The sequence below is a fragment of the Rhinopithecus roxellana genome, chromosome 9 (assembly GCF_007565055.1).
Source record: "Rhinopithecus roxellana isolate Shanxi Qingling chromosome 9, ASM756505v1, whole genome shotgun sequence".
Lineage (NCBI taxonomy): Eukaryota > Metazoa > Chordata > Mammalia > Primates > Cercopithecidae > Rhinopithecus > Rhinopithecus roxellana.
This window is the reverse complement of record NC_044557.1, coordinates 7,194,114-7,221,259: the sequence shown is the minus strand read 5'-3', so window position 1 is coordinate 7,221,259 and position 27,146 is coordinate 7,194,114. Positions and strand designations below refer to the sequence as shown.

General features: G+C 44.4%; 1 protein-coding gene across 5 annotated transcripts in view; it reads right to left on the bottom strand.

The window, feature by feature from the left end:
• Positions 1-27,146, bottom strand: part of SLC20A2 (solute carrier family 20 member 2) — a 129,492-nt gene that overhangs the window by 34,696 nt on the left and 67,650 nt on the right. For 4 of the 5 annotated variants that reach the window (XM_010368020.2, XM_010368021.2, XM_010368019.2 and 1 more), the window contains exons 2-6: positions 24,627-25,179; positions 17,974-18,114; positions 15,218-15,303; positions 12,120-12,216; positions 396-512 (exon numbers count right to left, since the gene is read on the bottom strand). In XM_010368020.2, coding sequence (XP_010366322.1) covers positions 396-512; positions 12,120-12,216; positions 15,218-15,303; positions 17,974-18,114; positions 24,627-24,915 — 730 coding nt within the window. In that variant the 5' untranslated portion in view covers positions 24,916-25,179. Of the gene's footprint in view, positions 1-395; positions 513-12,119; positions 12,217-15,217; positions 15,304-17,973; positions 18,115-23,621; positions 23,757-24,626; positions 25,180-27,146 lie in introns of all 5 variants that reach the window. The other variant, XM_030938281.1, reaches the window with a different exon arrangement.

Sequence of the window (27,146 nt, the reverse complement as noted above, 5' to 3'; positions counted from 1 at the left end):
AGAGTTCCAATTATTTCACTTCTTCACCTACACACGGAATGGCGAGAACTTTTTACTCTTAGCCATTCATGTGGGTGGGAAACAAAATCTCCTTGTGGTGTTAATTTGCATTTCTATGAAGGCTAACGTTTTTCCACAGGCTAGCAGAACTGGACTGCACGGTTAACTTTCAGTTACTCATGGCAACTGGGACCTTACTGCCCACCTGGGTTACAACTCATCAAGAAAATGTCTGAGCCAGAAAGCACTCAAGAACCGAGTGACAGAGGATGGGGTATGTTCTGGAGTCACCCACACTTCCTCTTCCTCCATTAGTAAGGATCATGTCGTATTACATGTGAGGTTTTGGAAATCAGGAGAATTTCTGTAAATCAGAAGAATCAAAAAGCCCATACCTGTTATTTTCCTCCGCATCCACGGACATACGAAGAGCCACACAAAGAAAGCGAACAGGAGGGCGACACCAAAGGAAATGAGGGCTATGGCCCACATGGGGAGAACCAGGCCGAGCACTGGGAAGGAAAATGAGAAGCAGTGTCATTACGGGAAACTTCTACAAGGTTAGGCCTCAGGGCAGTGGACTTCCCACTCCCCAAATCGAGAATGAATCACCTGGATTTTGTAGTAAATAAAACTCTCAACCAAAAAAACATGCTGTACTTTTTGGAGTAGAAAGCTGTATGTTCAAGACATCCTATATCTTGCGAATATGTGCTTAAACTAGTTAGTAAGCTAATTATTAAAATTTTACCAACTGGGGTCTGGGTGCTGTAATCCCAGCACTTTGGGAGGCCAAAGTGGGAGGATCACCTGAGGTCAGGAGTTCGAGATCAGCCTGGCCAATATGGTAAAACCCTGTCTCTACAAAAATTCAAAAATTAGCTGGGCATGATGGTGCATGCCTGTAATCCCAGCTACTCGGGAGGCTGAGGCAGAAGAATCATTTGAACCCAGGAGGGGGAGGTTGCTGTGAGCCAAGATTGCACCACTGCACTCTAGCCTGGGCAACGGAGTGAGACTCCATCTCAAAACAAATAAATAAATAAAATAAAAATAAATAAATAAATAAAATTTTAACAACTGGGCACAAACAACATATTTAAGTTGGGATGAAATCCATTTACATATTATTTCGATATCTAAATGGCTGCATGCACAAATGTGGCTGAGAGGGAGTCAGCTGAGGTCGGGCATGATGGCTTACACCTGTAATCCCAGCACTCTGGAAGGCTGTGGTAGGGGGATCACCTGAGGTCAGGAGTTCGAGACCAGCCTGACCAACATGGTGAAATCCCATCTCTACTAAAAATATGAAAAACTAGCCGGGCGCAGTGGCAGGTGCCTGTAATCACAGCTACTCAGGAGGCTGAGGCAGGAAAATCGCTTGAACCTGGGAGGCGGAGGTTGCAGTGAGCCGAGATCATGCCATTGCACTCTAGTCTGGGCAACAAGAGTAAAACTCTGTCTCAAAAAAAAAAAAAAAAAAAAAGAAAGAAGAAAAAAGAAAGGAGTCAGCTGTCTTCCATCCTGATGCCCACCCCAGCCCAGCCCACCTGCGGCAGGAAGCTGCTGTCTAGACACTGCCCGACTCCCACAACTGAGGCCTCTCCTAGTTCCTCAGCAGCCAGCAGCCCTACTTTAAACAGACATGTGCCCTAGCCACATACACAGAACTTCTTTGAAATCAGTTGAGAAATAAAAGGATTTTTGTTGTTGTTTGTTTATTTTTATTTTTTATTTTTAAGAGACAAGGTCTTGTGATGTTGCCCAGGCTGGTCTCAAACTCCTAGCCTCATGGGATGTTCCTGCTTTGGCCTCCCAAAGAGCTGAGATTACAGGCGTGAGCCACCTGGCCCAAGGAATAAGAATTTTTTAAAAGGATATTAACCTCAAATTTAATTCTTCTTTGAAGCATCAACTTATGGAATTACAGTGCAGAAAAACTTCACTCAAATCCCATAATGCACACTTAGCATAATAACATTAGTCAATCCAAGGGTGGAAGTGCACATGGTTTGAAAACGTCATCTTTTCATAGCACTGTCATATCTCCAGCCCTCATCACCCTGAATTTTGTCCATCTGCTGTCAATGGTGACAATAGGCACATTCACACACATTCATACGTGCACAACTTAAACACTCATGCTCGTACATAAACTCACTGGAAGATGTGCAAGAATACTCACCACAGCATTATTTGTAATAGTAAGAATCTGTAGAACAACTAATACATGCACCATTATGAAAATGTGAAATAATTATTGTAGACAGTCTTAAGAATTAGGTAGGTCTATATGTACTGATAAGGAAAGAGGCCCAAGATCCAATGAGTAATACAGGCTAGTTGTATGATATACACATAGCATCATGCAATTTATGTTTGAAAAATAAAACATCCACCTTTCCACATTCCTGCCATATCTGTGAATTTACAGAAAAAGTTCTGGGAAGATACAGTGGTTTCCAATTTCTTTATGGAGAGATGGGAGACTGGAGTGGAAATTTCACTTTTTATTACATATACTTTTATAGTGGTAACTTAAAAAATATATACAATAAGATAAGGATCTGTGAGAATTTACTAAAAAAAAGTAAAAAACAAAATATAAAAAAGAAAAAGAAATAAAAATATATATATACAATAAGAATGTCACTTTTGTAAATTGTTAAAAAATGTAATTCAAAGGGGTTAACTATTTAACACTTTGCTCTTAAATAAATTTGCAGTCTTTGTTATATTGTTAACCATTTTATACATACAAAGCAGCACAAAGTTACTCAACTGAAGTACTATTAGGCTGGGCAGGGTGCCTCATGCCTGTAATCCCAGCACTTTGGGAGGCTGAGGTGAGAGGATCACTTGAAGCCAGGAGTTCAAGACCATCCTCAGCAACACAGTGACACCCTGTCTCTACAAAATAAAAATAAAAAGATTAGCTGGGAGTAGTGGTGCACGGCTGTAGTCCCAACTACTTGGGAGGCTGAGGTGGGAGGATTTCTTGAGCCCTGGAGTTTGAGGCTGCAGTGAGCTATGATAGTGCCACTGAACTCCAGCCTGGGCAACAGAGTGAGATCCTGCCTCAATAAAACAAAAAAAAAACCCAAAAATACACACACACACACACACAGAAAAACATACTACTAAACATTTGGGCTGGGCACGGTGGGTCACACCTGTAATCCCAGCACTTTGGGAGGCCGAGGTGGGTGGATCACGAGGTCAGGAGATCAAGACCATCCTGGCTAACACGGTGAAACCCCGTCTACTAAAAATACAAAAAAATTAGCTGGGCATGGTGGCAGGCACCTGTAGTCCCAGCTACTCAGGAGGCTGAGGCAGGAGAATGGCGTGAACCCAGGGGGCGGAGTTGCAGTGAGCCAAGATCGCGCCACTGCACTCCAGCCTGGGCAACAGAGCAAGATACTGTCTCAGAAGAAAAAAAAAAAAATTTTTTTTTATAATTTTAAGAGGTTGTATTAATAGAATAGGTAGTTAATACCATATATAGTCAGAATTAATGTATATAAGTATTAAAAACAAAAATCCAGAATCACCTAGCTCAGTGATAGCTAAGGTCACTGGGGGAGGACAGACACTTAACTGCTCGGCTCCCACCCCCCTGACTACATTGGAGGGCTACAGACTTGGCCCTGCCGCGCGGCTGCACTGACACCCAGCAGGCCCCATCCAACGCAGGCTCTGCGAGTGCACCCAAAGCTGAGAGCCACTTGTGGGACCCCTTGGTTGGTTGCATTGGGCTGTGTCTGGGGCCAAGGCTTCCTAGCATCTGCTGTCCAGCTTCACGTAGGGGTTCATACACGCGGCAAAGGATTGCACCAAAGCTGGTGCCTGCCAACTCGAATGGTACCTGCTCTTTACCAACCTCAAACTAACAACTGACACCAACACCAATCCCCCACACAGCTTCAAAGCATGGTTCCTGAAGAGGTTTCCCTGCTGCTTCTCCGGTTTTGCTGATGATAAAATTGCTAATTGTGCTACTTTGGCTTAGCGCTACTGTGCCAAACTGATCTACGAGAGGCAAACCCTTCAGACCACAGGGAGAGAGAAGCAATCTGAAATACATATTTCAAAAATGAGTGAACACTTTTGCTATCAGGTCCTATTTTTACCATTCATGCTGAGCAGGGCCCGGAACAGAAGTCAAGAAGGGCTACTTGATGGGCTCCTTCTAGGACCACACCAGGCTCCCAGCAGGGTCACATGGGGTCCCAGATGGTGTCAGGACCAATGCCAAAAGGGTGAACCTGAGGTCGGGGCAAGACTTCTCACCCTGTGCTTAGACTTAAGATAATATCACCTGCCCTTTGCACCTTTGCCGTCACACCTGCCTCTACCACTGATGTGGCCTGGGAAATAGCCAGAAAACTCTAAAATCACCTCCCAGTCATGAGAAACTGGCAGGGGAAGCAGGAGAGAAACACATCACCCAGAGGGAGTGGTGGGGAAACAGAGTAACACATCAAGGAGAAGGAAGAAGAGAGAAGGAACTTGGGAAAACAGGGGGAGCTGTTCACAGTAGTGAGAAGGGGAGCAGAATGGGGACAGGATCTTACTGAAGTATTCCAGCAGTTTGGTGATTTAGCAGAGAATCAGACAAGCACAAGGATTTACTTTTAAGGCTTGCATGTGAAAAACGTAAACTGACAGTTACCTGTGTTACACATCTCCAAACTGTACTAAGTATATAAAATCCAGTTTTGTAGATAAAAAACAATTAAATACAAAGATTCAGCACAGGACAGCACCTGAATCAATGCATATCCAAGGCAAACGGTTTTTCTCCTAAAAAGTCAAGACTGGCTTCTACACAACAAGGTTTTTTACTAAAATACTTTCTATTAAATTGTCTTTCTGGTACGGATCTCAAATTGTTTCCAAACAATCATGCCTTCAGCAGGCAGTAAGATACAGCTGTCATTTCCCCCTGCAGGTGGACATAGTGGGGCACAGCCTCAGTGGCTCATGTTCACTCAGCCAAAAGTGGCTGCCAGGAACCAGCGCCGGGAGCTCTGTGTCTCCATTCTTGGCTCTAGCCACTAAATGGCCTTTCATGTCAAGCGCCTTTCATTTGCGGAGCAGCAAAGATACGATGAATAGTGATTTAGCTCTAACCTCAAGCATCTTTACAATTCTATTCCACATTCCCAAAAGATGAGATGAATATTCAAGCCATTTAGGGAGAAGTACATAGAACTTTTTATACAAGCTAAGTCTCCATTGTTATTGCCTTGTTGTACTTCTTGTTTTTCACATCTAACACTCATGACTAAGGATCTATAAACAAATAAAACTTATATGGGACCGATAAGGCTTTAGTCCATATCAGTTTCCTTATACCATGACCCATCATCTCCTCCCTACAACCTTCCTTCTCAGTGACTCAATGCACAGATTCTCTGTCTTCATTATAAATAATCTATGCGTAGCGTAAAAATATCAGCAGTACCTACAGAAGTGTATGATGGACAAATATGAACCTTCCTCATCATCCTCCCCTCTTCAACTTATTTCCCAGGGAGACAGTAAGAACTATTTGGTGTGTATCTTTCCAGGCATTTTCTAGGTAGGCACGGACACCATGTCAAATATTTATTTTTCTCTTCTCCTTTTATTAAACAGAAGCAGAATCCCACTATAAACTATACTATGCTTTTGTCATATAACAATATACTGTGAATATCTTCTCACAGTAAACATTCACACTCATGTGTGTGCACACACAGAGATTACCTCCTTTGCAGAACTGCTCTAATATCCTGCCTTATAAACTGAGCTTTGTCTTTTGCTCTAGATAGATCAAGATGTTCAAAGCATTAGAGGGGCCACCTATGTAACAGGAATCCTGAAACAACTTAGTTGAGAAAATAAAATTTAAAAAATGTGATTTCCTAATTTGCTCTATAAGTAAAAAAAAATATATATGTATGTGTTAATATCATATATAAATATATACACATACATATATATGATATTAAAAATATATATATATTGCAGATGGTATCAACTTTTTTTGTTTTGTTTTGTTTTGTTTTTGAGACAGAGTCTTACTCTATTGCCCAGGCTGGAGTACAGTGGTGCCATCACGGCTCACTGCAACCTCCACCTCTCAGGTTCAAGTGATTCTCCTGCCTCAGCCTCCCAAGTAGCTGGGATTACAGGCACATGCCACTATGCCAAGCTAATTTTTGTATTTTTAGTAGAGATGGGCTTTTGCCATGTTGGCCAACCTGGTCTCGAACTCCTGACCTCCGACGATCCACCCACCTCAGCCTCCCAAAAGTGCTGGGATTACAGGCGTGAGCCACCATGCCCAGCTTGATTTTGGTATCTATGGAGGTCCTAGGGCCAATCTCCGAGGAGAGGGAGGGACAATGACTGTGTGAAGCACTGATGATGTACTGGGCCCTGTGCCAGGTACCCTGCCTCCATTATCTCAGGGGTATAGTGTCCCTTGATCGGAGGTGCCACTCCTGGCCTTACTTTATAATTAGGAATAAGACTTAGGGAGGGGAGGGATGTCACATTCCTGACAGAACAGTCACCCAACTACAGAACCTAACGCTAACTTTATGACTAGGAATACTGCTTGTGCTTCGAGGGAATAATGAACTTCAAGATCCGTATACAGACTTTTTTTTTTTTTGAGACAGGGCCTCACTCTGTCTTCTGGCTTGAGTGCAGGGCCACGATCATAGTTCATGACAGCCTTTACTCCCTTATACAGATTTCACAATTTTTATTATTATTCTTGTTATTTTTGTAGAGATGGGGTCTTGCTATGTTGCCAAGGCTGGTCTTGAACACCTGGCCTCAATTGATGCTCCCTCCTCAGCCTTCTTAAGTGCTGGAATTACAGGTGTTAACCACCATGACCAGCCCAGAATTTTTATACTCCTAATTAAGAAGGTGGCTGCTTCTTCACACTAACTAGTATATTAAATATATACAAAAATAGCTGGGCATGGTGACACACGCCTATAATCCCAGCACTTTGGGAGGCCAAGATGGGCGGATCACCTGAGGTTAGGGGTTTGAGACTAGCTTGGCCAACATGGTGAAACCCCGTCTCTACCAAAAACACAAAAATTAGCCAGGTGCGGTGGCGTGCATCTATAGTCCCAGCTACTTGGGAGGCTGAGGCAGGAGAATCCCTGAACCCAGGAGACAGAGCTTGCAGTGAGCTGAGATCGCACCACTGCACTCCAGCCTGGGAGACAGAGCAAGACTCTGTCTAAAAAAAAAATAATAATTTTATATATATATATATATATATATATATAGAGAGAGAGAGAGAGAGAGAGAGAGAGAGAGAGAGAGAGAGAGAGAGAGAAGGGGGTGGAGAGAGAGAGAGAGAATGCGAGCGAGCGAAGAGACAGCACGTGCCAGGTTCCCAAATATACCAGAAGACATTTTAAAGAGAGTTAAGAGAAGAGAAAGAATTTGTTAAGATCGGGCGCAGTGGCTCACAGCTGTAATCCCAGCACTTTGGGAGGCCGAGGCGGGCGGATCATGAGGTCAGGAGTTCGAGACCATCCTGGCTAACACGGTAAACCCCATCCCTACTAAAAATACAAAAAATTAGCCAGGCGTGGTGGCGGGTGCCTGTAGTCCCAGCTACTCGGGAGGCTGAGGCAGGAGAATGGCATGAACCCGGGAGGCGGAGCTTGTAGTGAGCCAAGATTGCACCACTGCACTCCATCCTGGGTGACAGAGCGACACTCTGTCCCCCCAAAAAAACGAATTTGTTAAGGTTGATGCAATTTTTATTGTCATTAAGTGCAACATTACATACCAGGTATTATACGTGGTGTTTTAAACTACCTCCCGTATCTGTATAATGTCACATCTAAGACCCCAGGGCTCAGGACTGGAGGTGTGGTTCAAATTCTGGTTCTGCATCCTACTAGTTACAGGACCTTGGGTACTCAGCATTGCCTTGCCTCAGTTTCCCACCTGTAAAATGAGGTTATTTGTATTGCCAATCACCAAGAGTAGTTGGGAGGACTAAAAGGATTAATCCACATAAAGCTCAGTTCAATACACTTACATTATTTATTTCTCACAACAACCCTATGAAGTATTTATATTAGTATTTATATTGTTTTTAGAGTCTCATTCATCACACAGTTTAATTTTCCCTAAGATAATTTACTCTCCCAGTAAGATGATATTTTTAGCGAATGTGCCAACTGCAGCCAAAAGATGGGGAAAAGAAGAGATGAAAAAAAAAAGGCCATGTATAGAAAAAGTCAGACTTTTATTAAAAATCATAATTGTCTTCTTCTGACAGTTGGAAGAAACAGGAAGCAAGAAGAATAGAGGGTGGAAAAAATAAAACACAGAAATGAAAAAACCCCATCCATATCAATGCCAATTCCCATGTTCAGGACTTGGCACCACAGAAGGCGTCCTCAGCTTTCACTGGCTCAGTCTCTTAAGTCAACAACCTGGGAGGTGTCTGGTGATTGCAGGAGGCTTTGCTTTCTGTTCAGCTAATTTGAGCTCTAAGAGCCCATATAAAATAAGAACAAGGGGCCAGGCACGGTGGCTCACGTCTGTAATCCTGCTTTGAGGGGCCGAGGCAGGCGGATCACGAGGTCAGGAGTTCGAGACCAGCCTGGCCAACGTAGTAAAATCCCATCTACTAAAAATGCAAAAGATTAGCCAGTTGCGGTGCTGTAATCCCAGCTACTCGGAAGGCTGAAGCAAGATAATCGCTTGAACCCGGGAGGCAGAGGTTGCAGTGAGCTGAGATTGCGCCATTGCACTCCAGCCTGGGCGACAGTGCAAGCGTTCATCTCAAAAAAAAAAAAAACAAAAAAAACAAGGACTAAGATATCTCCCCCTATACAGTTCACTTCCAAACCAGCGCTCCAGGCCTTCCAAGTGCCTGGCACTATGAGATGTTTGAGGGATTCACACGCTAGGTGGTGCACTTAACTCCATGGGTCCATGGTTTGGAACTGGGTTTTTCTCTGTCACTCACTTAAAAAAAATTGTTTTGTTTTGTTTTGTTTTTGAGATGGAGTCTTGCTTTGTCGATGAGGCTGGAGTGCAGTGGCGGGATCTCGGCTCACTGCAATCTCCACCTCCCAGGTTCAAGTGATTCTCCTGCCTCAGCCTCCCAGGTAGCGGGGACTACAGGCGCCCGCCACCATGCCCAGCCAATTTTTGCATTTTTACTAGAGACGGGGTTTCACCATGTTGGCCACACTGCTTTAGAAATCTTGACCTGGTTCAAGTGGTCCACCTTTCTCAGCCTCCCCAACAGTGGGGATTACAGGCACGAGTCACTGCGCCTGGCCTCCTCACTTACAAGTTGATGGGTGCAGCACACGAACATGGCACAAGTACATATATGTAACAAACCTGCACGTTGTGCACATGTACCCTAGAACTTGAAGTACAATAAAAAAAATTTTTTTTTTAATTTATCCTGGGGCCCACACTTCAAAAAGCTGTGACACACTTCTCAGTCCATGAATTATCAAACCTAAAGGGGCAGCAGGTTGCTGTTACCTATGACTGGGATTTCACCTTCCTCCTGCTCTCCTCATCCCTCCAACCTTTGCTTCCTGCTTTCCTAGAACCTAAAGCAGCTCTGGCGCTCCCCCTTCCCTCATCCTCAAATCAGCCAAAGTCTGGAAGCCCCACAGAGAGTATTTAAACCCTTTTTTTTTGAGACAGAGTCTCACTCTGTCACCCAGGCTGGAGTACAGTGGTGCAATCTTGGCTCACTGCAACCTCCGCCTCCCAGGTTCAAGCAATTCTCCTGCCTCAGCCTCCCAAGTAGCTGGGACTACAAGTGCGTACCATCACGCTCAGCTAGTTTTTGTATTTTTAGTAGGGATGGGGTTTCACCATGTTGGCCAGGATGGTCTTGATCTCTTGACCTTGTGATCCACACACCTCGGCCTCCCAAAGTGTTGAGATTACAGGTGTGGCCACTATGCCCAGCTGAGTATTTAAGCCTTTACAATCAATGTTCTGAATGCTGCACAGATGCCACAGTAAAAGGTTATATAATGTTAGAATCATTTAGAAATAATTTATTTGCAGTACTGAAACATACAAAATATAATTAGATACGTGTAATAAAATCTGAGGAACATTACATTGAGAAGTCCTAGTTTGAGAAAGTAATAAGGATTTCCACTATTTTGGAAGAGGCTACTTTTCAATTATGATAAGACATGTCAGTTAGCAGAAATTTCATCTTTAAAACACAGAGAGGGAGGCTTTTCTGTCAAATATGGCCAATAACCGAATCTTCATCCATAAAGGACATTAACAAGATGAAAACTAGCACAAACTAACCCATCTATTGTCACCACAGATCCCACAATCTGGCTGTAGGAGGTGCATCTCACAAATAGAAGAGGAATATTCTCCAGCAAACATGTACAGAAATATTTAACAGAATGCTAGTAGCTCATCAGTGCTGAAATGGGTGCAAATAAGAATACCATACATAAGTTTATTCCTTTTCCTATTCAAGGTCTAAAAGAAAAGAACTAGGCCAGGTGCAGTATGGCTCACACCTGTAATCCCAGCACTTTGGGAAGCTGAGGCAGGAGGATTACTTGAGGCCAGGAGTTCGATGCCAGCCTGGGCAATATAGAGTCCCCATCTCTACAAAAAATACAAAATTAGCTGGGTGTGGTGGTGCACACCTGTGGTCCCGGCTACTCAGGGAGCTGAGGTGGGAGGATTGCTTCGGCCCATGAGGTCGAAGCTGCCGTGGGCTATGACTGCACCACTGTACTCCAGCCTGAACAATACAGAAAAAAAAAAAAAAAATCCGGGCACAGTGGCTCACGTCTGAAATCCCAGCACTTTGGGAGGCCAAGGTGGGTGGATCACGAGGTCAGGAGATCGAGACCATCCTGGCTAACATGGTGAAACCCCGTCTCTACTAAAAATACAAAAAATTGGTGGCGGGCGCCTGTAATCCCAGCTGCTTAGGAGGCTAAGGCAGGAGAATGGTGTGAACCTGGGAGGCGAAGGTTGCAGTGAGCCGAGATCGCGCCACTGCACTCCAGCCCGGGTGACAGAGCGAGACTCCATCTCAAAATAAATAAATAAATAAAAATAAATAAATAATTTTTAACCCCCTCCACAAAAACCCTCTGAACCTTTATACAAAAAACAAAAGCGGCTGGGCGCAGTGGCTCACGCCTGTAATCCCAGCACTTTGGGAGGTCAAGGCGGGCAGATCACAAGGTCAGGAGTTCGAGACCAGCCTGGCCAACATTGTGAAACCCTGTCTCTACTAAAAATACAAAAATTAGCCAGGTGTGGTGGTGGGCGCCTGTAATCCCAGCTACTCAGGAGGCTGAGGCAGGAGAATTGCTTGAACCTGGGAGGCGGAGGTTGCAGTTTGCCAAGATCGCGCCAATGCACTCCAGCCTGGGTGACAGAGCGAGACTCCGTCTCGAAAACAAACAAACAAACATAAACAACAACAACAAAACCCATGAGAATGACAAGAAAAGGAGTAATTCAGCAAAGAAAAGCATCATTGGCTTTGGTATCTAAAAAAACAAAGCACGGCTTCTAGTCTCTGGATTAACTGGTCTGATATTTCCAGGGGGCTGTGCTCTGTGCTGTGGATGCCTTTAGAGCTCCACTGGGCATTGCTGTTGTGTGGACTGTCCCACTCACTGGGTGCCAGGCGTGGCCCCAGGTGCTCCATACCCTCTCCTGACCCTGGCACAACCCTGCAGGCATGTGGGATTAGATCAGGTTCTGAGGCTCAGAGTGGCTGAGTAAGCTGTGGGGGCAACACGGCTGCGTAAACGGCAGAGTGGGGATTTAATTTTTTTTTCTAACTTGAAAGTCTGCTGCCTTTGTACTCTACATATCTCTTGGGTATTTAACTAAGACAAGTAAATGCATTTACCACTCTTTTTACTATTCTATAATGACCATGAGTAATGCATTTTACTATCAGCCAACACCTCCAGCATCTATTCCATAATGACCATGAGTAATGCTTTTTACTGTCAGCCAACAATGCCAGCACCAAATAAACTGATAATGTTAGAATACAATGCACTTTGCCTCTGGAGTGTGCTTGCAACGATCCTTACCTGGTGCTCCTGTGTACATGATGGAAAAGACATTGATTGCTATGGTAGCAGCATAGAATACTGGGAGTGCCCGGAGACCGTTGGGAACAGGGTCTTCCTGTGGGACAAGGAGACAGAGCGGGAGGTCAGGATCCCAGCAGCACTTGGAGCCAACACAGACAAAATGATACAAAACACCGTTACAAGAAACTCTTCCCAAACCCGTGTGGCCAAAAGGATGGGCGTTGTTACTGCCTATGATCTGCTCCACTTCTACAGAAATGGCATTGGCTGGGGCCATCTCTCCCACACAAATGCAATGTCAAAGAGCCCACTGTTGTGGCCAGTAGACACATTAAAGCACTGGAATCACATGAGCTGATGTCACACTTGGAAACAGAAAAGAACTGTTGGGTCAAGCCGGTTCTGGAGGACCAAAGCCCAGAGCTCAGCATCTCCTTCCTCAAAACCTGTTGTGCTCACTACAGCCAAATCCAGGTTTGGCCCTAACTGGCTACACTCAACAAATAATTTGAGATTCCAACCTCCAAGCATCCTCTAAGAGAGTCAGATTACTTCATGAGATTTTACAATACTCTATTACACAACGCATCTTAGCTATGTTACCATGTGCTATGGATTTCCGAATCTTTTCACAAGGTATGGTATTTAACCTTCAACTATTAGAAGTTAAAAAGAACTGCGGTTCCTTGTCAAATAACTTATTTGCCATTTGACATTTATTTACTACTTTAGGCTTCTGCTACAACATTCCCTAAATCTAGTAAGTTCCACAAGAATGGTACTGTGCATGTTTTCAGTTAAATAACATTTAAGAGAATATGAGACATTTAGAGTTTTTAGCAGATCTACAGAGAATTTTGAAGTAAAAATATGGGCCAGGAACTCCCATCAATGTAGCACTGGCACACAGATGTGGCTCAAATAATTCAAAAAGGGACTAACTTCTAATAACCACGAAGGCCACATTTACATGAACATGCTACCTGCCATGATAAAAGGAAAATTAGGTCTAAAAATTGATGAGAGCTGCAGAAGTATGGATAAGCATCTCAAAGACTGCTACTGCCAAATGCAAACATACCTGGAAGTCAAGTATGTTTGCAGAACAGCACAGCCCATCAAGGAGCTGTTCTGGAATGTCTCAAGGAGCCAAGAGCACTTGTCAAGAGGCTCAAGTTGAATGCAGTGAGGCATGATGCAGCAAGAGCAGGGCAGAATGAGACTCAAGTGTGGGAGTGTCACACCAGACCAGGCAGGGGAGGCAGCCATGTGGCAAACACCAAGATTAATGAGCTGGAGCCTGGCATGAGTGACACAGCCAGTTATGATCATCTGTGACATATCACATGAAAAGAACCCAGGAGGAACTGAAAACAAAATGCTGGGAGGCTCAATTCCTGTGGCCTCTGGTTTCCACAGCATTGTTTTCTTAGGGACAACAGTTGCTAAAGACAGATTCCCAACCAATAACTTCTGCAGGTGGACAACCCCGAGTCTGTGTTTTCAATTAAATCACCGTATGTTTTCTCAAATATCTTTTTTTTTCCTCTTGAGACACAGTCTCACTCTGTCACCCAGACTGGAGTGCAGTGGTGCGATCTTGGCTCACTGCAACCTCCGCCTCCAGCATTCAAGCGATTCTCATGTCTCTGCCTCCCAAGTAGCTGGGACTACAGGCATGAGCCACCATTCCGGGCTAACTTTTTGTATTTTTTAGTAGAGATGGGGTTTCGCTATATTTGCCAGGCTGGTCTCGAACTCCTGACCTCAAGTGATCCACCGCGCCTGGCCTAAAATAACTTATTCTCGAAACTCATTGACAGACTTCTTGTTTGACCTGTCTCCTTTCTTCCCCCTACTTCCTTTCTCTCTCTCCCTCCCTCCTATCCACCTATCCATCCCTCTATCATCTGCCACTCATCCAAGCATGTTATTCCCTCCTCCTAAATATTTACCAAGTGCTGTAAGTGCTAAGCACAGTACTAGGCCCTGGAATACAGAAGTGGCCAGGGCGGTCATGGTTTCTGCTCTCAGAGATCTTACAGTCAAATAGTGAACAGGCAACTAAGCAAGAAATGAAGCACCATATGATATGCTAAGTGCCGTGATGGGAAGGTGGACTGTGGCCAGAGCTCAAAAGAGAGGGGACCAAGCGAATCTGGGGGAGGGGAGGAGAGGAGCAGCTTCCTCGGAAGTGACACCTAAGGGCTGAGTAGGGCTTGCCAGGTGAGCACGGATTCCAGAGACAGGAGGGGAGGCATGAAGGCTGGCAGGCTACAGAGGGGTGTGCCTTTAAGATGTGAATATGAGTGTGCCTGGTCCCAGGAGAAGCAAGCGTGAGAAACGGTGAGGGCAAGTTTGTGCTCTCTGAGAGAATGGACCCTTCAATAGACGGCCAAGCAAGGCTGCGAGAAAAGGGCTGCGCTAGCTTCCAAGCAAGGTATAGCCTGGAGGGTATGTCCCTGCCTGCAAAGAAAGAGTGCACTCGATGGTTATCAAACACTGCAGCAACCTTGTGACTGCCAAACAAAAAAAGATAGCCACATTTGTGTCTAGAACACTGATCTCAGTAAGCACTAATTTTTTTTTAGACAAGATGTACCCAATAGGTGTATTTCCTTCTTTTTATCCTTTCCTCAAATTGAGTCAGTGTTTCAGTCTTGTTCTATCCATTAAAAAAAAAAAAAAAAAAAAAAAGGAAAACATCTTCACATTTGGGTAAGGAAATTCTCCAGCTGTTTTTTAATGACAGTTTCAAAATCTTACCACTATCTCATTCTATTCTGCTTAACATTCAGAAAATAATTACCTTTCCTTTTTGAGGTCTCAGCACAATTTCTGGGAGTGTTGATTAATGAATTAAAGTACAGAGCCAAGAAACACTATTTACAGTGCTTGTTTCTGGGGGAATCTCTGGGTAATTTACCTTGGCTCTTTCTGGCTATTTATAATAACATCCGATGCTAACTGCAGGGTGCTGTTCCTTAACAATGTATGAATACAATTATTCCTCTCACCCCTCTCATTATTAATTTCTACCGAGCAGAGCCAAAATTAGTTCCTAAGATTTAATTCAACGTAGCAGCCCCACTTACCTTTTTTAAGATGAAAATTCTGATGAGTACAAACAGCAGGCCAGACATGAAACCAGACAACAGTGGAGATATAAACCAAGAAGCAACTGAATAATTAAAAAAAAAATCTAATGAATGTTCAAATTCATCCACAATTATGGTCCTATTCATAGAACACAATGATAAACAAAATGTATTACATACAATCATAAATATTTCCAGAATTATTTACCTTTAATTCAGAACCTAATGAGCCCTGTGACTTGGCAGAGCTGACCTTCACGCATTTATGGCCACACTCAGACACCAATACACAGTCACACACCACTGACCACACTGCCAGTGCAGGGTCAAGAAACCCCTGCCCCAAGTTCGGGCCTCAGAAGACAGCATCCTGAGTTCTGCCTCCCATGGAGTCTTTCTGCCTGCCCTTCTTATCAGCACATATGGAGACTCGGTCGCTGTTCCAACAGTAAGGGTTATTTAAAAGCTGGGTCAACTTCCATTTCCTTTGCCAAGGCCAGCCAGGTACTTTCATTCCTGCCATCTAACTGCTGGAACTCTGAAACTTTTAGCCTCTAGCCAAGTAGTTCCCGCCTCTGGCTGCACAGTGGAACCATCTGTGGCATTTTAAAAAACTAGTTTGGCTCTGGCTGGACCCCCAGAATTCTGATTTAAAAGGCTGGGAATGGGGTATGGGCATTGGCATTTTTAAATCGCTTCCTAGGTCATTCTAAAGTGCAGCCAGAGTTGAGAACCACTGTTCTAGAAGCCTGGGATGGAAGGTGGGTTTCCTTGTGGTCTGTGCTCCTGCCTGGCAGCTCAGGGATCCCGTTTGACCCAGGACTCCTAAGGCCATCATGATTCTTGTAAAAAACTGAGTAAGCCAGAATATGGAAATGGAGTGAAAGAGCACCGTTCACGATGGGTGGGTTGGTATTTGTGGAGCTGAATGGATTTACCTCTTGCTAAAAGCCGAGCCAGGCACTAACTTGTTAGACACCTGAGAATGGGTGTGGGTTTACGTCTGGTCCCTGCCAGGCAGGCTTACAAGGTAGAGAGGACACTTGGCAGAGTGTTTCTTCCCAAAGGGCAGGCTGGATGACCTCTTTTTTTTTTTTCTTGTTTTGAGACAGGGTCTTGCTCTGTCACCCAGGGGCTGGAGTACGTGGCATAATCATGGCTCACTGCAGCCTCAACCTCCGAGGCACAAGTGATCCTCCCACCTCAGCCTCCTGAGTAGCTGGGCTACAAGTGTGCACCATCACACCAGGCTAATTTCCTTTTTTATTTTTATTTTTTTGTAAAGATGGGGTCTTGCTATGTTGCTCAGGCTGGTCTTGAACTCCTGGGTTAAAGTAATCCTCCTGCCTTGGTCTCCCAAAGTGTTGGAATTACAGGCCTGAGCCACTGCGCCTGGCCTGGATGATCTGTTGAATGCAGGGACATATCATGGGGCTCACTTTGAGGCTTCCCCAAGACTATGAACTCCTGGATTCCAGGCATCTTCCTCACCTGTGCCCAGTCTTTCTCTGACCTACAGATTGACTTAAGTCTAATACATTTCTTACCTGCCTGGGAAGAACAGAGGGTGATTTCCAAAGCTGGATGACAAGGTAACATTTCAAAAGAGTAGAGTTAAACAACTGTCCAGCACATAATAGTTCACTATCTCTATTAACAGGAATTTTGGCCAGGCGCGGTGGCTCACGCCTGTAATCCCAGCACTTTTGGAGGCAGGTGGATTGCCTGAGCTCAGGAGTTCAAGACCAGCCTGGGCAACACGATGAAACCCCGTCTGTACTAAAATGCAAAAGAAATTAGCTGGGCGTGGCAGCACGTGCCTGTAATCCTAGCTACTCAGGAGGCTGAGGCAGGAGAATTGCTTGAACTCAGGAGGCGGAGATTGCAGTGAGCCGAGATTGCGTCACTGCACTCTAGTACTCCAGCCTGGGTGACAGAGCAAGACTCCATCTCTACAAAACAAAACAAAACAAAACAAAACAAAACAAAACAAAAAAAACAGGAATTTTAAGGGAAAATGCATTACCCACACCATCTACGTCTTTTTTTTTTTTTTTTTTCTGAGATGGAGTCTTGCTGTGTTGCCCAGGCTAGAGTGCAGTGACTCGATCTCGGCTCACTGCAAACTCTGCCTCCCAGGTTAAAGTGATTCTCCTGCCTCAGCCTCCCGAGTAGGCACCTGCCATCATGCCCGGCTAATTTTTGTATTTTTGTAGAGATGGGGTTAAACCATGTTGGCCAGGCTGGTCGTGAACTCCTGACCTCAGGTGATCTGCCCACCTTGGCCTCCCAAAGTGCTGGGATTATAGGCATGAGCCACCGCGTCTGGCCCATCTAGGTCTTTTAAACCTTAACATTTGAAGAAAAATATATAAAATTAACTTGTGGCTGGGTGCGATGGCTCACGCCTGTAATCCCAGAGCTTTGGGAGGCTGAGGCAGGCATGAGGTCAAGAGATCAAGACCATCCTGGCCAACATGGTGAAACACCGTCTCTACTAAAAATACAAAAATTAGCAGGTGTGGTGGCACACGCCTGTAGTCCCAGATACTCAGGAGGCTGAGGCAGGAGAATGGCTTGAACCCGGGAAGTGGAGATTGCAGTAAGCTGAAATTGCACCACTGCACTCCAGCCTGGCAACAGAGTGAGACTCTGGGTCAGAAAAAAAAAAAAAGTAACTTGTAAGAAAACATAAAACTTACTCTAGAAAATGTAAACTTTCCTACTTAAGGGTAAAATAAAATGCCAGTTACCAATCTTGACAAGCTCCATCCACTGCACACCTTTGGTACCGATTGCGACCAGCGAGAATCCTATAGTAGAACCCACAATGCAGTGCGTTCCTGAGATTGGAAGCCTCAGGAAGGAAGCGATCAGCTGCCACACAGCGGAACCTACAGATTGAAGGACAAAAACCCATCAGATACAGAGTACAAAGGTGCAGACACCAAGGGAAGAAATCGAAATGTTCTCCATAACAACATCTTTCAGAGTTTAATTTTCTGTGAATTGTTTCTTTACAAAGTGCTACAGCCTGGACAAAAATCATTCAATTAACTTCAGTTAAAGGAATGCTTCTCCCTTCCTCAACACAGAAGGGACAGGGATGTTGGTTATTTATTTATTTATTTATTTATTTATTTATTTATTTATTTATTTATTTTTTGAAGCCAGTCCTGCTCTGTTGCCCAGGCTGGAGTGCAGTGGCCTGATCTCAGCTCACTGCAACCTCTGTCTCCTGGGTTCAAGCAAGTCCATCTGGCTAATTTTTGTATTTTTAGTAAAGATGGGGTTTCACTATGTTAGCCAGACTGGTCTCGAACTCCTAACCTCAAGTAATCTACCCGCCTTGGCCTCCCAAAGTGCTGGGATAACAGGCGTAAGACACCATGTCCGGCCAGATTATGCATTTAAAGGCACATCTCCTGGTGCTACACACTGACTGCCCTTGTCACTTTTCAGTGAGGGTGCTGCGGATGAACTAGTTCTGGGGTGAAGTTTGGCCAAAACCAAGCAACAGATTAAAGTCTCGAATGAACACAGAAAGACAAGAAAGGCAATATATTGGGAAAAGATTTTGTTGTAGTTATGCCTTACAGTCACATAATGAAAAGGACTAGATATTGGCTAGGTTATATTATCTATATAAGACAGTATAATACCATGTTGCTTTTTTCTTTTCTTTTTTTCTTTTGTAGAGACAGGGTCTCACTCTTGCCCAGGCTGGAGTACAGTGGCACGATCATGGCTCACTGCAGCCTTAAACTCCTGGAGTCAAATGATCCTACTGTCTCAACCTCCCAAGTAGCTGAGATTACAAGTGTGTATCACCACACCTGGCTAATTTTTAAATTTTTTGCAGAGACAGGATCTTGCTATGTTACCCAGGCTGGTTTTGAACTCCTGGCCTTAAGCAATCCTCCTGCTTCAGCTTCTCAAAGCCCTGGGATTACAGGCATGAGCTGCCACACTCAGCTAATTTTTAAAATTGTTTGCAGAGACAGGGGTCTTGCTATGTTGCCCTGGCTGGTCTTGAACTCCTGGGCTCAAGCCATTCTCCCGCCATGGCCTCCCAAAGTGCTGGGATGACAGGCTCACTGGATGCAGTGAGTTACTGCACCTAGCCCACACTGCTTTTTGATGGTGCCTCTCCTATGAGAAATAACTATGATATTTAACCCAAATTTGGGCATCTGCTCTCAGATCCTGCCCAGAATGTTGGACCTTTTATTTGTATGTCTGATTCCTCATTGTTAAGAGGTTCTCATTAGTGTTGGCTTTGTGTCCTTTTACCTCAATTTCACCAACTCTTTTCTAGGTTTAATGTTTTTCTAGGCTACAGTTCACTTCAGATATTTTCATAAGCAGATCAGATTTTGTAGTGAGTATTAAAAGCATCAGCCGGGAGAGATCACTTTCAGAAGCAGTTGTTGAAAAGCTCCCATGGAACTGTAGGGGAACAAAGGGCCTGGCTGATAAGCTGGGCACGTTATTAATCCCGAATGTTAATTCTGGAAACCTGGTTGCCTGGCAGCAGCAGCACTTTTCAGGGAACCCCTGGTATTTCCTTCAAAGGCATCTGAGTTGCAGAAGGATCATTTATGGCTGTGCAGGACTCAGTTTATGAAGCAACACACACAGCTGCTCCCATGAGTGCTAGGCGTGCTGACCTTTGAGCTGAGGCTGGCTGTGATCCTGTGTCAATCCCTAAGGCGTGCTTTGGGAGGAGAAGGGGCCAGCCTGGTGCTGCCAAACCCATATTAGGCTCCATGGCAGCGCCAGGCCTACCCGCGGACACGTCCTTAAGCCTCTTCCACATCTGAGCCCTGGGCTCCTCAGGGACTAGTGGTTTTAAAAAGAGAGCCAGGGTTTGGAGCACGTTTCACAGCACAGATTCATAGCTTAGAAAATACATGATATGGTTTATATTCTTTTTTTTTTTTCTTTGGTTCGGAGTCCCACTCTGTCACCCAGGCTGGAGTGCAGTGGTGCGATCTTGGCTCACTGCAAGCTCTGCCTCCTGGGTTCACGCCATTCTCCTGCCTCAGCCTCCCGAGTAGCTGAGACTACAGGTACCCGCCACCATGCCCAGCTAGTAGAGATGGGGCTTCACCGTGTTAGCCAAGATGGTCTGGATCTCCTGACCTTGTGATCCACCCGCCTTGGCCTCCCAAAGTGCTGGGATTACAGGCATGAGCCACCGCGCCTGGCCTAGATTCTTACAATTGAAATAATCTCATGATGTGAGACAATGATATCAACCTACCCAGTTGAATTCAGACCGTAAGATTTGTCCTTCCTGAAACCTGCTCTATTTTCTGTGGCTGACTTTACAAATATATCCTGGAGCAGGAGAGTTTGTAAAGAAAGGTAGGGAGCAATGGGACCACCTGTGAGGACAGCAGGGAGGGGAGGAGAGAGGGGGCAGCTGAGGGAGGGCCTGGTGGGGCCAGGAAATACCTGCAAGAGGGCCTGGGAGTAGGTGATAGCATTTTAGCCTCAGGGGTGTCTGAAGATAAATAGGATCACCTTAGTGTCAGGAAGAACAGAGGGAAAAAGATACTTTAACGTAAGATAATGGCATCTGACAGAGGAAAGAGATGAAGCATGGGATAAGAGTGCAAGACACGACCTAGGGAAAGTGGGGAGATGGGCATCTCAGAGGCCACCATTCCGGTGCAAAGGAAAGAAACGGCAGAGCAAAGGCTCAGGCTCCAGGGAGGTTGCCGGGCAGGGGTGAGGTGGCAGAGTGTGGCTGGGCAGAGGGAGCTGGAAGAGGGCTGTGTGCTTCTTAAGGGGTTCGAGGAGCTGGCTCATCTGTGCTAGTGTGGGTCTTTCCACAAAAAGATGCAGACTTTTGAATTATCAGACTTTTGGAACCATTGCTGGTTTCCTACAAAATGGACAGACTACTGCTTTAGGGCTGAGCTAGTCCCACATGATGACTTGTTCAGGACGTTTTGCTGGCAGCAATAATTTCTACCCAATCACCTTAACTCCAACACAACTCTGTCAGAAAGCACAGATGCTCAGGGCCTTGGGGAGAAGTGACTAAAAGAGAAAACAAAAGAATCAAACAGAATAGAATTAAGGACAGGGGGAGAGAGGGAGAAGAAAAAAGGACTGTTGGATTTAGAAGCAGAAGACTGGAGAATTCAGGCATCTGGACAGAATCAGCTGTGGTTTTGGCCAATGGTAATTACACCACCACCTTAAATTTATAGCTCCCAAGGCAAAGACCCCGATTTTACGAATCTACGTAACTCACACAAATTCCCAACAAAATAGGCTTTGAGATTCATTTAACCATGTAACAACAACAAAAAAAGTTTAAAAACCAAAGCAAACAAAATCAAGTTATTCAAGCAAAACCCCAAATTGCTTTGGTAAACCCAAATTCTAGTTGAGGTAAGTATCCTTCATTCTTTCAGTAAAGAGCCAAACGGCAGGGGTGGGGAACGGAGAAGTGAAAAAAGTTATCCTGTCCGCAGGAAGAGTCAGCAGATGAGGCCCTGTTCATGAACCCTCCAGTCACACGGAGGTCTTCAGCGTGGCCTCCCTAACAAATTTCTTTAATAAGCAGCACCATGCCTCTAAAGTTTATCGATCAAAAGGAAAAAAACTTAGTTAAGATTTAACTTTGTGGCCAGGCCTGGTGGCTCACGCCTGTAATCCCAGCACCCTCGGAGGCTGAGGTGGGAAGATCACGAGATTAGGAGTTCGAGACCAGCCTGACCAACATGGTGAAACCCCGTCTCTACCAAAAATATAAAAATTAGCTGGTTGTGGTGGTGGGTGCCTGTAATCCCAGCTACTCAGGAGGCTGAGACAGGAGAATTGCTTGAACCAGGGAGGCGGAGGTTGCAGGTGAGCCAAGATAGCGCCATTATATTCCAGCCTGGGCAACAGAGTGAGATTCCATCTCAACAAAAGAAAAAGGGGCCGGGCACGGTGGCTCAAGCCTGTAATCCCAGCACTTTGGGAGGCCGAGACGGGCGGATCACGAGGTCAGGAGATCGAGACCATCCTGGCTAACACGGTGAAACCCCGTCTCTACTAAAAAATACAAAAAACTAGCCGGGCGATGTGGCGGCGCCTGTAGTCCCAGCTACCCGGGAGGCTGAGGCAGGAGAATGGCGTGAACCCGGGAGGCGGAGCTTGCAGTGAGCTGAGATCCGGCCATAGCACTCCAGCCTGGGTGACAGAGCGAGACTCCGTCTCAAAAAAAAAAAAAAAAAAAAAAAGAAAAGAAAAAGAAAAAGATTTAATTTTGTCAGTGTTTTTCTTGATTTGTCCCACACTTTCAACACATCTAGTCAGATTTTCCTGACTAGAAAAATCTTAATTTCCGCTTGATGGAATTAAATCTTAGATATCTATCACAACTAAAATGGTGAATTTTACAAATAACGGTTATTTTTCTAAGGTAAATTTCCATTATATCTGACTATGCTGAGATATACATATGTTCCGTGAAGGCAAGTAAAATTCAATAATGACTATAGTTGTTGGAATAAAAGTGATCTTGAACCTGATTTTTTTTTCTTTTGAGACAGGGTCTGGCTGTGTCGCCCACGCTGGAGTGCAGTGGCACAATCACAGCTCACTGCAGCCTCAATCTCCTGGGCTCAAGCAATCCTCCCACCTCAGCCTCCCAAGCAGCTAGGACTATAGGCACGTGCCAGCAAGCCCAGCTAATTTTTTAATTTTTTTTGTAGAGACAGGGTCTCCCTGTGTTGCCCAGGCTGGTCTCAAACTCCGGGGATCAAGTGGTCTGCCCATCTTGGGGGCCTCCCAAAGTTGAACCTGACATCTTTACAACACAAAGCATCAAGTTGAGAAGTAGGAGCTCCTTGGCATGTGTTACCGGCCTACAGTGCTTGGTAAATATGGAATTCCTTAGTATACCAGGCTGCTTCTGATCAAACGCCTTCGGAACAAAATGAGATTGGGCCATTGTAAACTTGGTCAATAATCTCTAAATTCTGGGTGTTTAAGAAATGCAAGTGACAGGCCAGGTATGGTGGCTCACGCCTATAATCCTAGCACTTTGGGAGGCAAAGGTGGGTAGATTGCTTGAGTTCAGGAGTTCAACGCTAGCCTGGCCAACATGGTGAAACCCTGTCTCTACTAAAAATACAAAAATTAGCCAGGTGTGGTGGCGGGCACCTGTAGTCTCAGCTACTCCGAAGGCTGAGGTGAGAAAATAGCTTGAACCCGGGAGGCAGAGGTTGTAGTGAGCGGAGATCACGCCATTGAACTCCAGCCTGGGCCACAGAGCAAGACTCTGTCTCAATAAAAAGAAAAAGAAAAAGAAAAAAAAAGATAAAATGTAAGTGACAAAATAAAGAACTCGGGAATCATGGAATGTGGCTGTATTCTCAGTACACCAGCATCTTACCTCCTGCTGCAGGACTCTTCCTACAAGAGGATATGTCCTGTTGAAAGCAGAAGGTGGTAGAATTCCTCTCTAACCCTCTTCTCCCTAACCAAATTACCCGTATACATCAGCTGTCTGTTGTGCCGTCATCTCTACCTAGAGGCAAGCAGAGAAAGAATCCTGTCAGCTGCACTTAACACATGCCTGCCCGGAAGGTTCTTTTCTGTCGTAGCGAGGGCAGTAATGGGAGGACCCACAGGGCTAGGATCTGTGTCCGCCTAGGCCATGGGGAAATCACTCTGTCCAACCAGCCACTCTGCTTATTCACACAGTTCATGCACCTCCACACTTCATCTAGACAACTTGAAACTGCACTAAAAGGTCATGCTATCACCAGGCAACACGCACATTATTTTTTGGCCAGAAAACAAAACAAACATACCAAAGGGAGCTCCCAGAGGTAGAATCAGAAAATTAAAACGAAAGTCGACAAAAGGATGACAAATAATGTAAGAGACCAGAATTTCTTGAAACACACACACTTAAGATTTATTCGGTAACTTCTTTAGAACTTAAACTGTGAATATAAAAGTTAGACTAATAAATATTATTTTTGACATCCAAGTTTTCAAAACATTGCCTCCTAATTGATGAAAAACCTTAAGAAAAAAATCTAAATCAACCTTCCTGGAAACTTAGACAACTTTCAAAGAACTCTAAAATAATAAAGCGCTGTTCTACAAAGATCTTTTTCTATACTTTCTGAAAATTATTCACTTGGCTGAAATCTATTTTAGCAACCAAGTTTGCTCAAAAGTTGAGAAAATAAATGGTTGCCTGATATTTAAACACTTTAAAAATCATAAATTAATATGCAGAAAGCAAAAATAAGAAAGTAAATATGAAACATCCAACCAGTTTTTGAAAAGCCAAAGCAAAAATCACATTTATGGATATGGGCAAAGTACTGTAGGGAAGCGGGTCAGTGGGCGGATGTCCCATCGGCGTAGAGAAGAAGCTACTCACCAACCATGGCACTAACTTCCCCAGCCATGAGCATCTCCACCGTCTCGTTGTACAGGTTCACGTCAATGATACCTTTGCGAATGGTTTCTCCTACTTTGGCTCCTAGTAATACGGAGCCGGTGGTTTCAAATATTGAAGCTAAAATGCACGCCTGCCTCAAGGTCACCACACCAGAGCCCACGGCCGTACCAAAGGAGTTGGCAACATCGTTTGCACCAACAGAAAAGGCCAAGATGAAAGCTATGATGAAACCCAAAATGACCATCCACAAATACTCATCCATGGCCATTTTGGAAAGTGGGTGCCGGGTACTTTTCTTTTGCAGGAATATTTTAAATAAACAAAGCTTGAGGTTATAAACTTCGTAAGGCCAAGAGTTCTTGTAAACAGTGAGTTTGCTCTGGAAAGTGCTGGACAATGTTAGAGGCTGGACAAACTGCTAGCTGCTGGTTTGCAAACTACTGTCAGGACAGTTCATTTGGTTGTGTTCAGTCAGCGGTAAAACACATTCCATATTTTTCTTCCTGATCTGGGAAAGCTGTGATGTCTCCTCCTGTAGCAGAAAGGAAACAAAAGAAATCAATTATACTCAGCAACCTGTAACAGTTTGTTCTTTCAGAAATAAATGTTTTAAGCCTGCTAATGGGATCTAACTTTGGCATGTGACGGACCTAAGCATAAAGCAATTCAAGGAAGATTATAATTAGGATAACCACCCCCAACCAAAAACAACAAAAAAACCTGGTTTCTAGAACTGTCAGGAGTTGAAGCATGCTTAATAACTACAGACTAATAGTAATCCTTACTAGGTTACATTGTTTTATGCAATTGGAAAAACATATTTGATCATTATTTTCAGTGAGGAACAATTGCCTCAAATGAGCAAAAGATTAAGAAATGAGAAATTTAGTTGCATAGTTTTTCAAATATGTGGAATGTGCCCAGTTTCCTGGAACAGCAATAACCAAATCTGAGTCCATGATACCACTGGGTGTGGCCAACGACCCACCTCCACATTTATGCATAAGCAGTGAGCACAGTATGTTATCATGCATGTGTCTGGTAGAGTTTACAGGCCTGGTGAGAGGTCACTTATCTGGTGGGTGACCAAGGCCGGAACTGATAGGCCCCAGAGAGGAACACAGAAGCCTGGAGAATGAGGCAATCCTATCACGATGCCACTATCCCATCTCACTAGGAGGAAAAGCTAGAGGCCCCACCAGGGTCAGGAAGACCCTTCAGGCCTCCTTGCAGCTCACTGGCCTCAGCTCCTCTCCCCTCCCTCATGATGCCCTGGTGTCACTGTCCCCTTGCAATCCCTTGGAAAGACCAGGCACATTCTCACTTCAGGGCTTTTGTACCTGAGGATCCCTCTGCAGGAAGAATCTTCCCCCACAGCTGCACAGCTCCCTCCTCCCTGCATTCAGGTGCCTGCTCAAATGTCAAATGTAAGAGAGGCCTCCCCTGACCCCAGAAGGAGCAGCCCTTCCCCCACGCCACTGTTCCTGCTTCTGAGAGGGAAAGGAGATGCCACGAGATATATCCATGAAATAAAAATGTCACTGTAAGCTTCATAATTATGGTATTCTATTATTGGAGAGCCAAGGCACTGTATATTTTCTTTGAATGGTATCAAGCATATAAACGCTTGAGTTGAACTGAATAAATACCACACCATATACAATATAATAATCTGACGCATCAATAAGGTTATTTAAAGGGAAAAATCAAGACACACAATTTTATGTACACTGTGATTATGGCAATGTTGAAAACGCATATAAAAGGCTGGGTGCGACAAGCTCACGCCTGTAATCTCAGAACTTTGGGAGGCCGAGGTGGTTGAATCACTTGAGGTCAGGAGTTCGAGACCAGCCTGGCCAAAATGGTAAAACCCCATCTCTACTAAAACTACAAAAATTAGCTGGGCCTGGTGGCAGATGCTTGTAATCCCAGCCACTCGGGAGGTTGAGGCAGGAGAATTGCTTGAACCTGGGAGGCAGGGGTTGCAGTAAGCCAAGATCATGCCACTGCACTCCAGCCTGGGCAACAGAGCGAGACTCCATCTCAAAAATAAAAAATAATAATGCATATAAAAATACCAAAGGGTATATACTAAAATTATAACGGAAGTTGAACAGCAAGGTTATAGACAATTTTTTCTCTTTCCTCCCCAAACTATATACTGTGGTTACATGTTTTTCAAATGAAAATAATAAACAAATATACAAATATATTGAGCATCATCAATGTGCAATGCTATAAGCACACAATGAAACAGAAAATATACACTGATAGTTGTTATCATTTCTAAGATTTTTCAGCCTATGCAATTTTGGAGATTCAGATCCCAAGTGAGACAAATGAAAAGACCACTCTAAGGGCAAAAGACAACATTCCACTGAAAGAGTATTTAATTAATATGACAGGCACACTAAATCTATACCTGAAAATCAAAACTTTAAAAATTGGGGGCCAGTATGATCTATCTCAAGATATAAACAAATTCTTGATAAAATC